This window comes from Epinephelus moara, chromosome 10, assembly GCF_006386435.1.
Source record: "Epinephelus moara isolate mb chromosome 10, YSFRI_EMoa_1.0, whole genome shotgun sequence".
NCBI classification, from domain to species: Eukaryota; Metazoa; Chordata; class Actinopteri; order Perciformes; family Serranidae; genus Epinephelus; species Epinephelus moara.
In genome coordinates, this window is record NC_065515.1 from 31909418 (window position 1) to 31922138 (window position 12721).

The 12721-nt window shown below is 40.6% G+C and overlaps 1 protein-coding gene and 1 pseudogene across 5 annotated transcripts in view; both read right to left on the bottom strand.

Moving 5' to 3' along the window:
• Window positions 1-12721, bottom strand: part of LOC126397255 (interferon-induced protein 44-like) — a 35364-nt gene that overhangs the window by 12512 nt on the left and 10131 nt on the right. The window contains exons 1-5 of one of the 5 annotated variants that reach the window (XM_050055890.1): window positions 3704-5495; window positions 3037-3085; window positions 2453-2648; window positions 2197-2349; window positions 1921-2092 (exon numbers count right to left, since the gene is read on the bottom strand). The exons of 2 other annotated variants lie outside the window; for them this stretch is intronic. In XM_050055890.1, the coding sequence (XP_049911847.1) occupies window positions 1921-2092; window positions 2197-2349; window positions 2453-2648; window positions 3037-3085; window positions 3704-4181 (1048 nt within the window). In that variant the 5' untranslated portion in view covers window positions 4182-5495. Of the gene's footprint in view, window positions 1-1920; window positions 2093-2196; window positions 2350-2452; window positions 2649-3036; window positions 3086-3703; window positions 5496-12721 lie in introns of those variants that run through there. 2 more of the 5 variants (XM_050055889.1, XM_050055886.1) reach the window with 2 other exon arrangements.
• Window positions 11272-12721, bottom strand: part of LOC126396852 (interferon-induced protein 44-like) — a 6269-nt pseudogene continuing 4819 nt past the window's right edge.

The window sequence follows — 12721 nt, forward strand, 5'->3', positions numbered from 1 at the left end:
GCACGACCAGCTGAGGAATTCCTGAAAACAGAGCAGAAAGAACATTTTAAAAACACTGTAGCTCTACAGGTATCAGGCTGTAAATATTGACACAATGCTTCTGAAATATTCTAAAATATTTGGTTGTAATTTAAATGCCTCCTCTATAACTTAAGGACAGTTCTAAAATAAAATGCATATGTTTTTCTTGAACTAACTTTTCTTAGATATGGGTTAAAAGGATCCTGTGAGGAGATGCTAGTATGAAGAACGAGACTGCATGTTGAGGTGTCAAACAAACACAGGACTTTCACCCAGGTGACCAGTGTCCTGTATGAAACCAAAATCAGCATTGAGTTGCTTTGACTATGTGATGTAAGTGACGAATGTCACGTGAGATACATTACATTAGTTATATACAAAACAAACTGCTCCTGGGCTGATAATGGATCCTTAATCTACACGTGTGTGAAGCAGGAACCTGCTGACCCATATCTATGAGGTTGATTACACCATTTAACTGAGTGATAACTTTCGAAATGGGTGGAGTCATTAACTCTCCAGTAAGCAATAAATTGAGATTTCGGACAGTAACTAATCGCCTTTATGCGTTGTCATGCGACTAGATTTCACATTCCTAAAATATGTAGTATTTCTTTGGCGATTGTTAGGACATTGTTCCGCTCCATTTGGAAAATGTTTGAGGACACTACACAGTGCACACATTTCACACTTCAGCCATTTCTATAAGAAGTTGAAACCCTCATGATTTTAATAAACTTAAAACTATAGTCATAATTTTTCTATATTTGCTGAAACTGTCACTGTATTCAAACAGCACTAAATGACACAGATAATCTGTGACAAAAATCATATTCCTCTGCCCACTCTATTGCCATGTAGCGCTTCTAATGGCCTTACTGCATGTGAACAAAAACAACCAATGAGAGCCGAGAGATCTCTTACGCAGCTATCAGTCATGCCAGTCACTGTTCGTGAACTGAGGTCAAACTGTCAAACTAGGCAGCTCTGATGAAATATGAATCAACATTCTGTTACTGTATTGCTTATTTATCCCCTCAAATGTTTTCAGAAACATATTTTAGTACTGTTTAACTGTAAAATGAGAGACCGGTCCGGCTGTTGGGAGGTGCTTGGTACTCTGTTTATCTGTATCCAACATGGCAGCCAGGTCAAAAACCTTCTAATTTGACAGCTGCACAGTACACTAAAATGTTTCTGAACCCATCTGAGGCAGAATCGTGATTCATATCTGATCAGCGCAGCCTAGCTTGACAGTTTGATTACAGTTCACTGAGTGACAGACATGCATTAGAGAATCCTCAGCTCTGATTGGTTGTTTTGGGTGTGCCACGATTCTAGTGTATGCCATCAGAGGCAGTTGAAGGGGTGGGGACATGATTTTTTTTCCCCCAGATTATTTATCTCATGTATTTCTTTTAGTATAGTGACAGTTTCAGCAAATATGACACAAAGTTATTTCAGTCAGGAACACTTTAAAACTTTATTTCCATTTGCAGTATTATATTTGGTGGTATGGTTCTGTTCTGGGGCCCCTCTGCCTTTCCTCGGGCCAACGCAGAAAGACTCTTCCACGCGCCTACATGGAAAGCATAAGGCAGAGAGCACACCTCTCTGCCCTTAAACATGCAAATGAGGAAAGCCTAAGGCAGGGAGAGCAGCAGCAAAGTAATCCCCTGTGTTGGCCATAACTTTTCTTCCTTTTAATTAATAACAATCTATTAACAATATAGTCAAAGAAACATGTTGACTTAATTTTTTTTAAGTACACTGTCACCCTATGGGGCCCCTTGTTTGTCTACAGTATGTATTGTATTGTACTATGTTGACATTCAGAGAGAGTGCTGTATATATACTGTATGTCTTCATTATAATGAAGAGGGACTCATTTTTACTGACCCATTAAGTTGACCTTTCTGCGGACAGCATCCAGCTTCTCTTCCAGTTTTGTGGGCATGATTGAGACCTTGCAGGCATCAACGACATAGACCACACAGTGGATCTTGTCCTTGAGCCTTGGAGACTTACGATAGCCGTGGGCCTCCGAATGCAGAGGAGCAGAGGGGTTGAACTGAGTAATGCAGATGAGGGGAAACACAGACAGTTTGAGTGAACTACAGCCAAATCAATGAATCATACATTTAATATCCTGTTCAATGTAACAAAAAGCTGTACCTGATAACGGTCTGGCAGATGACCTTTAAGGATGCTGCTGATGTCATCGATCTCAAGCCCCGCCACTCTGCTTTCCTCCAGTCCCATGGTATCACACAAGATGATTGGCAGAGGTTTCCCATCTCGCCCAGCTTTCATTGAGAAGGTGCGAAACTGTAGAGAACAAAGAGAGAACAAAATGGAGCAACACAAGGACAGGATTTTCATTTTGAAACCAGTCACCACAAATGTAAACCATTAAGAGGCAGGAAATAACCTGTGTTGTGAGGCTGGTGGTAGAGGAGCCAGCGATGGCCTGACTGGTGACGTGGCCTCTGAATACAGAGTTGATAGAATTGAAGAAACTGGACTTTCCAGCTCCAACTGGTCCAATGAGCAGAACCCGAGCCTGGGACACAGAGCTGACTGTGGGTTTGTACATTTTAATACTCTCCATCAGCTCCTTCTTGTTCCTATAGAAACAAGAAAAGAAACGTTCTCATCTCGTGATAAAGTTGTTTAATCCTGGTTGTTCAGAAGACATTTTATGTTCAGCCAGTTTACCTCTGTGATGCTTTCATGGTTGCAGGTAAATTTATGACAGTTAGTCAAGAATTGTACAATATAAAACTGTATAGCACAATGAGCAAGGCAAACAATTTGATCACATAATATTTTCCATAGACACTAAGTCTGTTATAATCTAAAATAGCTGGTATAGCTTGTCCAGCGAAGCATAGCATCATCACATGTCATGGCATGTGAAACATATCCATTTTGTTCTACAGTACACGGTATATTGTCCTATAGTAAAGCATGTTAACAGCATTATGTGAGGGTTGGTGGCTCTAGCCATCTTACTGAGATTCCCAGTTTATAGTCCTCCATGGCCTCTCAAATTCTGTGGTTTCTGTTGAAGAGCAAAAACAATATTTATACAAACAACAATGATCTTTCAAATTTCACAAAAAACACCTACACAACTTTTTTCTGTTATAAATATAACACAGTATATTTTATGACATTGATGATCAACGTCTTTATTGCCTGTTTTGGGTGTCTTACGTACATGGAACAGTGCATAAATGTCACCTGATGAAAGTTCAACACTACCTGATCTGTAGTATTAAAGTGTAGCTTTAAAAGTAGCAGTGGTGACGCACAGTGAGGCAAAGAATGAGGAGTGACAACCATACAAACCCCCACATAGCTTGTAGGCCTACAAAGTGTGGGTCATGGATGACTTCTTTTTGCTGAAGGGTGGGAGGTCTAAACTTTTGGGGGACAGCAGGAGGGTCTATTAACTTTATCCTGATACAGTTTAATTTTATTATTTTCCTGTAATATTTATTGCAAATAATTGGGTGATCTGTGCTTATCTGCATATTCAGCTGAAATGGTCCAATATCCAATACTAGTGGCCATAGTTGGTAGGGATGCACATATAGCATGAAATATATCAGAATAAATATGGATTTGTCACAGCATAGCAACAAAGTCAAAATATGGCAAATAATAGTGAACTCACCCTCGACTTCATAGACTTCACACTCAGTCAGGTTCAGGTCGTTGCCATGCATTTCTGCAGCATTGAAGTTGTAGTGATTTCCTGGACTGCTATGGACAACTGCTTTGCTTCCATTAACAAGAACCAACGCTTCTCCAAAATATGGACCAGAGTTGGCTATCATTTTCACTGCATTACCTGGACTGGCAGGATTGACTGGATATTTGAGGAGCCTTTCTCCACTGAAGGTAAAAACAAAGGCCTGGTCATCACGCACAAACTGTCCAGACTGAGTGAAGGGTTGTTGGGTGTAGCCTCCAAACACATAACCAGAGGCGTTATAGCCCACAGACACTGTGGGACCACGCTGGTCACATTGTTGGTGGAAGGCTGCACCAGTGAAACCATGGATGCTGGCCTTGTACAGCAGCCGTAGTTTGACTCTCCCCAGCTGGGAGCAGATTGTGGTCTGGCGGCTCCTGGTTAGCATGGCCTCCATAATGGACAGCTGATGTGCTAAAGTATATAAAAGATGTGAATGAAATTGTGGTGTATGAATACAAAAAGAACCACATATGGATAAGAAATGAGTGATATCTAGACTAATTGAGCTTGGTTATCCCTCCTGGATGTTACAAACCGATAAAACCATTGATAAAATCCTCATAAAACTACATTCCACAAAAACTTTTAAAATCAGGGATTAAAGAAACATTACAACAACAAAATGACAAACTATACTTAAAATAAAGGTCAGAGTTTACTGCCTCTTTACAAATGTATGTTCTGGTACTGGGTGGATCAGATGGCCCCCACCTGTAAAGAGAAACACCACCTAAAGTAGGAGTTCCAATTTACTATGTCAGTGGCCTGGGAAAGTTTCATAAACACCTGTGAACATAAGCTACTCTCTCCCAAAGCTATAAACCAGAGAAGAAAGTCTCAAACTTTTGATGTCATCAAGTATCAAGTGTGGAGCTGCTTCATAGACAATGAATGGGAGCCTGATTTTGTGAACGCACAGAATGTTTCTTTTCTTTTTTTTCTTTTCTTTTTTACCCAAATGAGCTTTATTTTATTGTAGTTTTCTCAGAAACAGAACATGTACCTATATACTCAGAGCAGTCCTCTGGGTGCCCTCAGCGTCATCCAGAACATCTTTTCCAATTCACTGTCTATGGAGCAGCTCCAGACTTTATACCCTATGACATCATGGGCCCTATTTAGATGGTCTAAAGCGGAGGGCGCATAATCCATGTCCCAAGTGTCATTGCTATTTAGATGCAGACGCAGTTGTCATTTTCACGCCCTGCGCCCTCGTCGTCTAACTAGCAAATGAACTTGCGCTTCTCTGGGTGTGTTGGTCTAAAAATGAGGAGTGGTCAGGCGCAGTCATGGCGCGTTGCTAGTTAGATGACGTAAAAAGCAAATGCGCCAGTGACCAACAAAAACCTGGTCCAAAGTCAACGGCGCAGTATTTCACTGTTAAACAAGTTAGTAATATGCGTCTCTAGGCGGGTGCACAACGCGCGTGCACTCTGCTCACACACACACGGAGCAGCCACACATATGCAAAAGATAACAAATAAAAATATGATTACAATGTGAAAGGTTATTATTGTGCACATTAAAATATTTATCAGAGACACGTCTTAATGGTCAGTCATTAATCAGAATGATCTAATCGCAGTAATAATGATCATCATAATCCAGGAGGTCCAAGCTCGCAGTGTCCGAACATAAGGAACTGCGAGTAGACCTCCACGGGCTGAAGATGCATAGCCTGTAAAATGAACTTGTCTTTCCCAAATGAATTGTGGTCATTTTGGCATGTAAATCACAAAATCAAAGATGTGAAAACGTTTGATAAACTTTATTTTAACATAAACACAACAATAACCAGCTTCTGTGAACTAAAAACGTAAACTTATAGCCCTACAAGTACAAATGTATATGTAAAAAAAAAAAGCTTTTAGAACGTAAAACTGAAGATCATCTTGTCAGGAGGAGGAGGAGGAGGATGCACAGCGGCCGCACAGCCCGCCGCACAGCCGGGGGCACCCGGGGGAAGCTCCGCAGCCAGACCAGACGGCCCGGGTGCAGCCACGGGACCAGCCCTTCCTGCACCTTCAGGCGGGGGGGTTCAGGATGCTGGAGAGGGAGCTGGGCTCTCTAACCTCCCGGGTTAAAAATTGAATAACTTACAATTTGTTGACAGTGTTTCTCTCTCATGCGCGCGCACGCTCTCTCCTTCTCTCTCGCAGTCTCACTCTGTTTCTTTCTTTTGACTTTTCTAAGATGACAGATGCTGAATATAGTATACTCCCTATCTGATGCTGTGGCTGTTTGTGGCTGAGAGGGATGTGAACTTAGTAGTTTGCAGCTGTGTTACTGTAATCAAATCAGGTTGGGTTTCCATTAAGCGTGCCAAACGGTGCCAATCCCCTTTGATCTGACATCAGATGTGACGGGACAGTCGATATAGAGATACATTTATCATCTCCTCAGCTGTGAAACGCTCAGTCTTTTCAGTTGGTAGGTCCGCCATCTAACTAGCTCTCCGCCGTGCGCTCCAATCGCGCCTCTCTTAAAGGGAATGAGAGGTGACACTCTGATTGGCTTATTGAATGATACGCCCAAAACACACCCATGACTAATTCACAGAGTAAGTCCAACCCTTTTAGACTCTCCACCATGGCGCACAGTCTAACTAGCAAGTGACTGGGACACGCCCATGCGCCGCACGCCTGGCGCTTTGCGTTTTAGACCATCTAAATAGGGCCCCACAAGTTTGAGTTTCAGCACTTTAAGTTAAGATTTTCCTTTAATCTAAGTTTAAGTTTCCTTTTAAAAAACTGTTGCACAAAACACCTTAAGACTTCTCCTTAAAGTTTCCTGAAGTTTTTCTCCTTATCTTGGCCTTATACTTAAGGAATTGCTTAAAGGTTGTTGAACTGTTGCACAGAGGATCTACCAAATTAAGGAAAGTGTAGTGATTTGGTGGTTAGTTGGTGTGGTTTCCATGTGTGGTGTGTGTGTGTGTGTGTGTGGTGAATTGCTTGGGGTTGGGCTGATGGCATGCAGGTATTCTTGGGTGTTACCTCCAACTGCTGAGTACTAATCAGTCACACACACACACACACACACACACACACACACACACACACACATACACACACACACACAGCCAGTTTGTTCATTTCTGCCGTGCATCTCCTCTGTGCAGTGTCTGGGTGTTCGAAACAGCTGCTGGGTCCAACACATGTCACGGCTGGGTCGAGGTGGAGAGCTGCCTGACAAAGCAGAAGCACCAGAAGTGTAGTGCCAATGCCAAACTTGACCAGCCACCAAGCAATGACCAGATACAGCTGAACAGTCTTGTTGTGAGAGCACTGGCATGGCCACACACACAAGAAGCAGAGCGCACCCAGCCACAGACACTTTGTTCCCCTTTCAATCGGACTGGCTTCCAGCCTCAGACACCTGCTTTAACCCTCTAGCTTGGGCCCCTGTTTTTAGCTCTTTTTAACCAGTTATTTATTACATTTTTAATAAAATTGTTACTTGTACACTTAAGTCTGTTGTGTTTTTGCCCATCTCTTTCACTGATTGGTCAAGGAACTGGGGTTGTAACAACTTCACAAGACTGTTCAGCTGTATCTGGTCACTGCTTGGTGGCAAAACAACTTTCCACGTCCTGTCTGACTGGTAAAAGAACATATTTGCCACACCCTCATTATACAAACCTGGGCACGGGGATACTGTTATACTGATATTATTATGTTAATGTTTTATCCAGCATCAGGCCAATTTTAACATCTCTTCACTGGTTGCCGATTGATTTTTAGATATGTTTATAGATCTTATTAATTTCACATGTGGCTTCCACCAGAGGTGAACTGTTAGATCTGTTGTTTTAGTCCTCACATCAGGTTAAATTTGATAAAAGTGTGATCAAGGAGCCAGCTTCAGGGGTTAGGTATTAATCAACGTCTTCAAAAAAGTCTATCAAGTATATGAATTATACAACAGTGTATTGCACCAAATTTAACTTGAACTATGTAGCAGCCGTGCCACACCTTCAGTCACAAAAATCAATAAAGCATTACAAACCCAACAGGTCTAGGCGTACTTTAAAGGTGGACAAAACACAATAGGCTATATTTCAATGTTATTTATATCATACTATACTAATATTTTCAGCCTTACCTCCTTATCTTCTTGTTGAGAATGGTGACTGATGGCCAGCTCTGAAGCTGAAGCTCTGACGCTGTGTAGGAGCTGTAGGCAAATACAGTGGTACACTTCACGATGCCAAGCTGTTCTAAATAAACAAAACTGAAAGCAGCAATTGCTGACTGGAATGATTTTGCCTTCAAAATAAAACTAGCGTTTGTCTCTGAATTAAGCAATTAACACCATGGTTAACCTGATGTAAACATTTCTTAGGTTATAAAGTCTGTGCTAAGTGCAGCATATTTAAGTTTAAAACAAATTCCCCATGAACACACATGATGTTTTCAGTGATATTAACCTGGCACACAAACGGCCTCATATGTCCGCAAAGTCTCTTATTTCTTTGCCGCCTTTTCGTACGATTGTAGCAAGCATAGACTCGGGTTTCAAGTCACATTCACCAAACTATAATAATGTAAGGGACAAGGTGATGTGATGTTAACTGTATCGATTTTGTCACTGTTAAGAATGTGTTCAGCCAAAGAGCATGGATACCAAGAGGCGAAGCTCCGTTGAATTTTTGCCAACAGCCACTAGGGGCGCTGCGGTAGCGCTGCCGCCATTTTGGACTGTTGAGCTTGGACTGTTGCGCCCAGACAACATGCAAGATGTCAAGGAGAGAGGAGAAAAAAAGTAAAAGAAAACAGTGTAGTGCAATTAACTGCAACAACTATCAGTGGAACACTATGGCAAGGCGTTTTAACATTTAATCGCTAGACTGGATATTCATTACTGATATCTGCAACATAATTTTGCCTAGTCAAAACTCTTATTCAAGATATCTGTAATTAGATTTTGCCTAGTCAAAACTCTAATTACAGATATCTGTAATTCAGTTTTGACTAGTAAGATTCAAACTATTTTTGCCATTCATGTGTATGGGGTTTGTCATTATAGATATCTCCAATGTAGTTGCGGATATCTGCAATTGTTATTGCGGATATCTGCAACTGAATTGTGGATATCTGTAATTCCAGTTTGAGATATCTACAATTTAATTTTGAATAGTCATAATTCAAGTTCAAGATATCTTTAATTATCATCAATTGAAGATATCTACATGGTCCTTTCTAGATATCTTGAATTGAGTTTCAGATAGTCAGAATGACGTTGTAGATATCTTGAATTCGAATTATGACTAGTCAAAATGACGTTGTAGATATCTTGAATTCAAATTATGAATAGTCAAAATGACGTTGTAGATATCTGCATCTGAATTATGACTAGTCAAAATGACGTTGTAGATATCCACAACTGAATTATGACTAGTCAAAATGACTTTGTAGATATCTCAAACTGGAATTACAGATAGTCATAATGTAATTGTAGATATCTATAATGACAAACCCCATACACATGAATGGCAAAAATAGTTTGAATCTTACTAGTCAAAACTGAATTACAGATATCTGTAACTGTAGTTTTGACTAGGAAGAATGACATTATAGATATCTGTAATTCAGTTTTCTAAATTATCATTAACAGTATATACACAGACTAACACATCACTGATGTTCGAAAGGGTTTCAGATTTTATGTATGTGTCACCACACACTCCGCTACAACAGCATGAACAGCCTATCAGATCTGATGAGCCGCGCTGCTCTGAAACAGCTGACCGTGCCGACTGTACATTATACCGCCGGTAATCGTCTGAAATAAATCCACCTCAAAACAAATGAGTGATGCTTTGACCTGCAGGATATTCCAATGTCTTTTCTGTGGCCATTTTTCACCGATTCCCCCGCAAAATACACCACTTGAAGCTGACAGAATAGCCCCTTTTCCACCAGCATTTCCAGGAACTTTTATTACCAGGAATTTATTTGCCCGGGTAAAAGAATTCCTGGTAATCTGTGTAACCTAAATGTTATATCTAAATCTAATTGTTAAATGTTGAATCTAAATGTTAAATCTAACTGTTAAATCTAATTCTATATGTTAAATGTTGAATCTATGTTAAATCTAACTGTTAAATCTAAATCTAAATGTTAAATGTCAAAGCCCCTACAAGGAACTTTCATTTTGAGTTGCGGTAGTGTTTTGCCGGAATGAAGCCTACATTTCCCATGAGCTCTAGCGCGTATTGTCGTAAAGACACTTACCTGGCTCGCGCATGTGTTTGTTTTGGGGATGAATGAAACAACAAGACGGGAAAACTTTGCCCCCGCTCCTATCGGGGATCCCAGCTCACCTCTGCTGCACCCCAGCTCCACCTCTCGGGCGTAAGTGCCACCGCCACCGGGGTAAACGCAGTGGTCGGCTGGTAAGGCTGAAGGCCTGTTTGGCGAGCACTTCCATGGCTTCTTGGACTGAGCATGGAGCGGTGCCTCGCCTCTTTATTTCTCGGCACTGGCTGGACCCTGTTGACGCCTGGCTGGTACCTGTCGTTGGCCCGGATGAGGTGTTCCAGCCCCGCGGCCCCCGCTCTCCTCATCCCCGCTGGTGCGGGGTGAATCTGCGCAACCTGCGGCCTCTGTGTGTGGCTCCCCAGACAGCTTACGCCGTGGACCCGCCGGCTCCTGCCAGGATTGGGCTGGCGCCGTGGACCCGCCGGCTCCTGCCAGGATTGGGCTGGTAAATGCTAGACTGCTAGCGAACAAAACATTTATCCTGAAGGATTTCCTGACTTCCCGAGGATTGGATTTTCTCTGTGACTGAGATGTGGCTGACTGTTGGTGAGTCCAGTGCTTTCACAGAACTTTTACCCGATGATTGTTGCTATTTTAACNTATGGATATACACTATATAGAAATAGCTTATCTTCACACCGATGGTCTCATTTGCTGTTGTAGGTCATGCACAGACATCAGCAGAAACGAGAGACTTTTGCATATCCAGTTAAAAGTTCCTTGTAGCGGCTTTAAATATAAATGTTAAATGTTTAATCTAAATCTAAATGTTAAATCTAACTGTTAAATCTAAATCTAAATGTTCAATCTAAATCTAACTGTTAAATGTTAAATCTAAATATTAATTTTAAATGTTAAATCTAAATCTAAATGTTAAATCTAAATGTTGAATCTAAATGTTAAATCTAAATTTAAATGTTGAATCTAAATGTTAAATCTAAATTTAAATGTTAAATTTAAATCTGCTCGGTGAAACCAGAGCCCTTGAATAGATTAATGGGATTAATGGTGTGACAGCTTCTCAGCTGGTCCGACTCCAACACTGTTTGCTGTACAGTAACTGTCTGACCTGTGTTAGTAAATTTCAGTTTTCTATCCATAAAAGCACTTTGAGCTTCTATGGCAATGCAGAATACTAAATATTAATTAATTAAGGAATCATTAATGATCTTGATCATAGAAATATTTTCTAAGTTTCCAAATTCAACACCAAATCCAGTCTGGCCAGCAAGAGCTTTTAATATCAGTGAGTTTATAACTCGAAGTACAGGCTGAATATGTCATGCAACATAACAATAAGCATGATTATATCTGACAGAAGGAAAATCTGAGAGACTAGAAAGTTGTTTCTTGACAAAAACATAAAATATTCATGAGGAAACTGGAAAATCAAACTGGAAATTACAAAAAAAACAAGTCCCATGAAAAGTTACCGTACGTCAAAACACCAAAATGCAGAGAGTACTATCAGCTACAACTGAATTAAACCCAAGTGGTCCATTTCAATCATCCATGACTGACAATTTTATTTTATTAATTATTTTTTTCCACTGCATTACACAGCACCATGTGTGCACCTAGCAGCCGAACACAAATCAGACTACAGGAAGCAATGCAGATGAGCTCTGATAAACTGCTCTGAACCTGCTGACTGTGACTTCAGCTTCAATAACATGACACAAAGATAATGAAGCAAAAGTGAATAACGTCATCATGCAGAAAAGAATATATTTTAATACTTGCAGTAATATCTGATAATGTCTTAGCTTGTCAAACTTGTGATGAAATGTCTCAGTAAATCAGTCGACACTGTGATAACTTTTAAATATGAGATATATTAAATAAATTAAGCATCAATACATTAGTATTTAAACCTCTAATGTAAAAATAATAATTTAGAATATATATAATGTAACAATTTTATAATAGTTTAAAGAATTTACAGCCAGATCAGAAAGAAAATTGAATATTTCGCAGCTGAGGGACACAATCAAAATGAGGTTATTCTGGAGGCACTACATCTCCCAGCATTCCAAGGGGTGCTTGGAGAACTCGGGGGAGGAAATTCACAGTGAACTCTACAATACAGCATCACCTGCAGGTAAATGGATGGATGCAGGGATGGAATACTGTGATGGACATTTCACTACAGTTGGACAAGATATAAACATCTGCTGCACAGGTACTTCCTATTCTTTGACTTCGGTGTTGCTGAGTTGGTCACTGATCTCATCAAAGTAATTGTCTGCGAAGCGAAGCATCTGCATGACAGCGCTGAGCAGCAGGATGTCGCAGCTGAGGTCCAACTCCAGCTCCTCGCAGTAGTTCTTCACTGGCACAACACAGGACACCGGCACACCGAGCCGAGCGCTGACCTCCTGCATCTGGATCACAAAACATTTACATGAGAGGTTAATTTATTTTCTAACGACCTTGTGTCAAACTCAAAAGTCAAATGTCTCATAAATATTGTACATATTAGTTTTATTACCTGCCACCTCACTCATGTATTGTTACTCAAGTACTTTAATAGATGTGAGTCTGATTTACCAAATAATTTTAGGGCCTTTAAGTTCCTGACGTGAGGAGGAGGAGGAAAATAAAGACTCTCAAATTGGTGTTAAAACATCTTCAGTACTTCACCAGTCAAGTACATTGAATCAATCTGAAT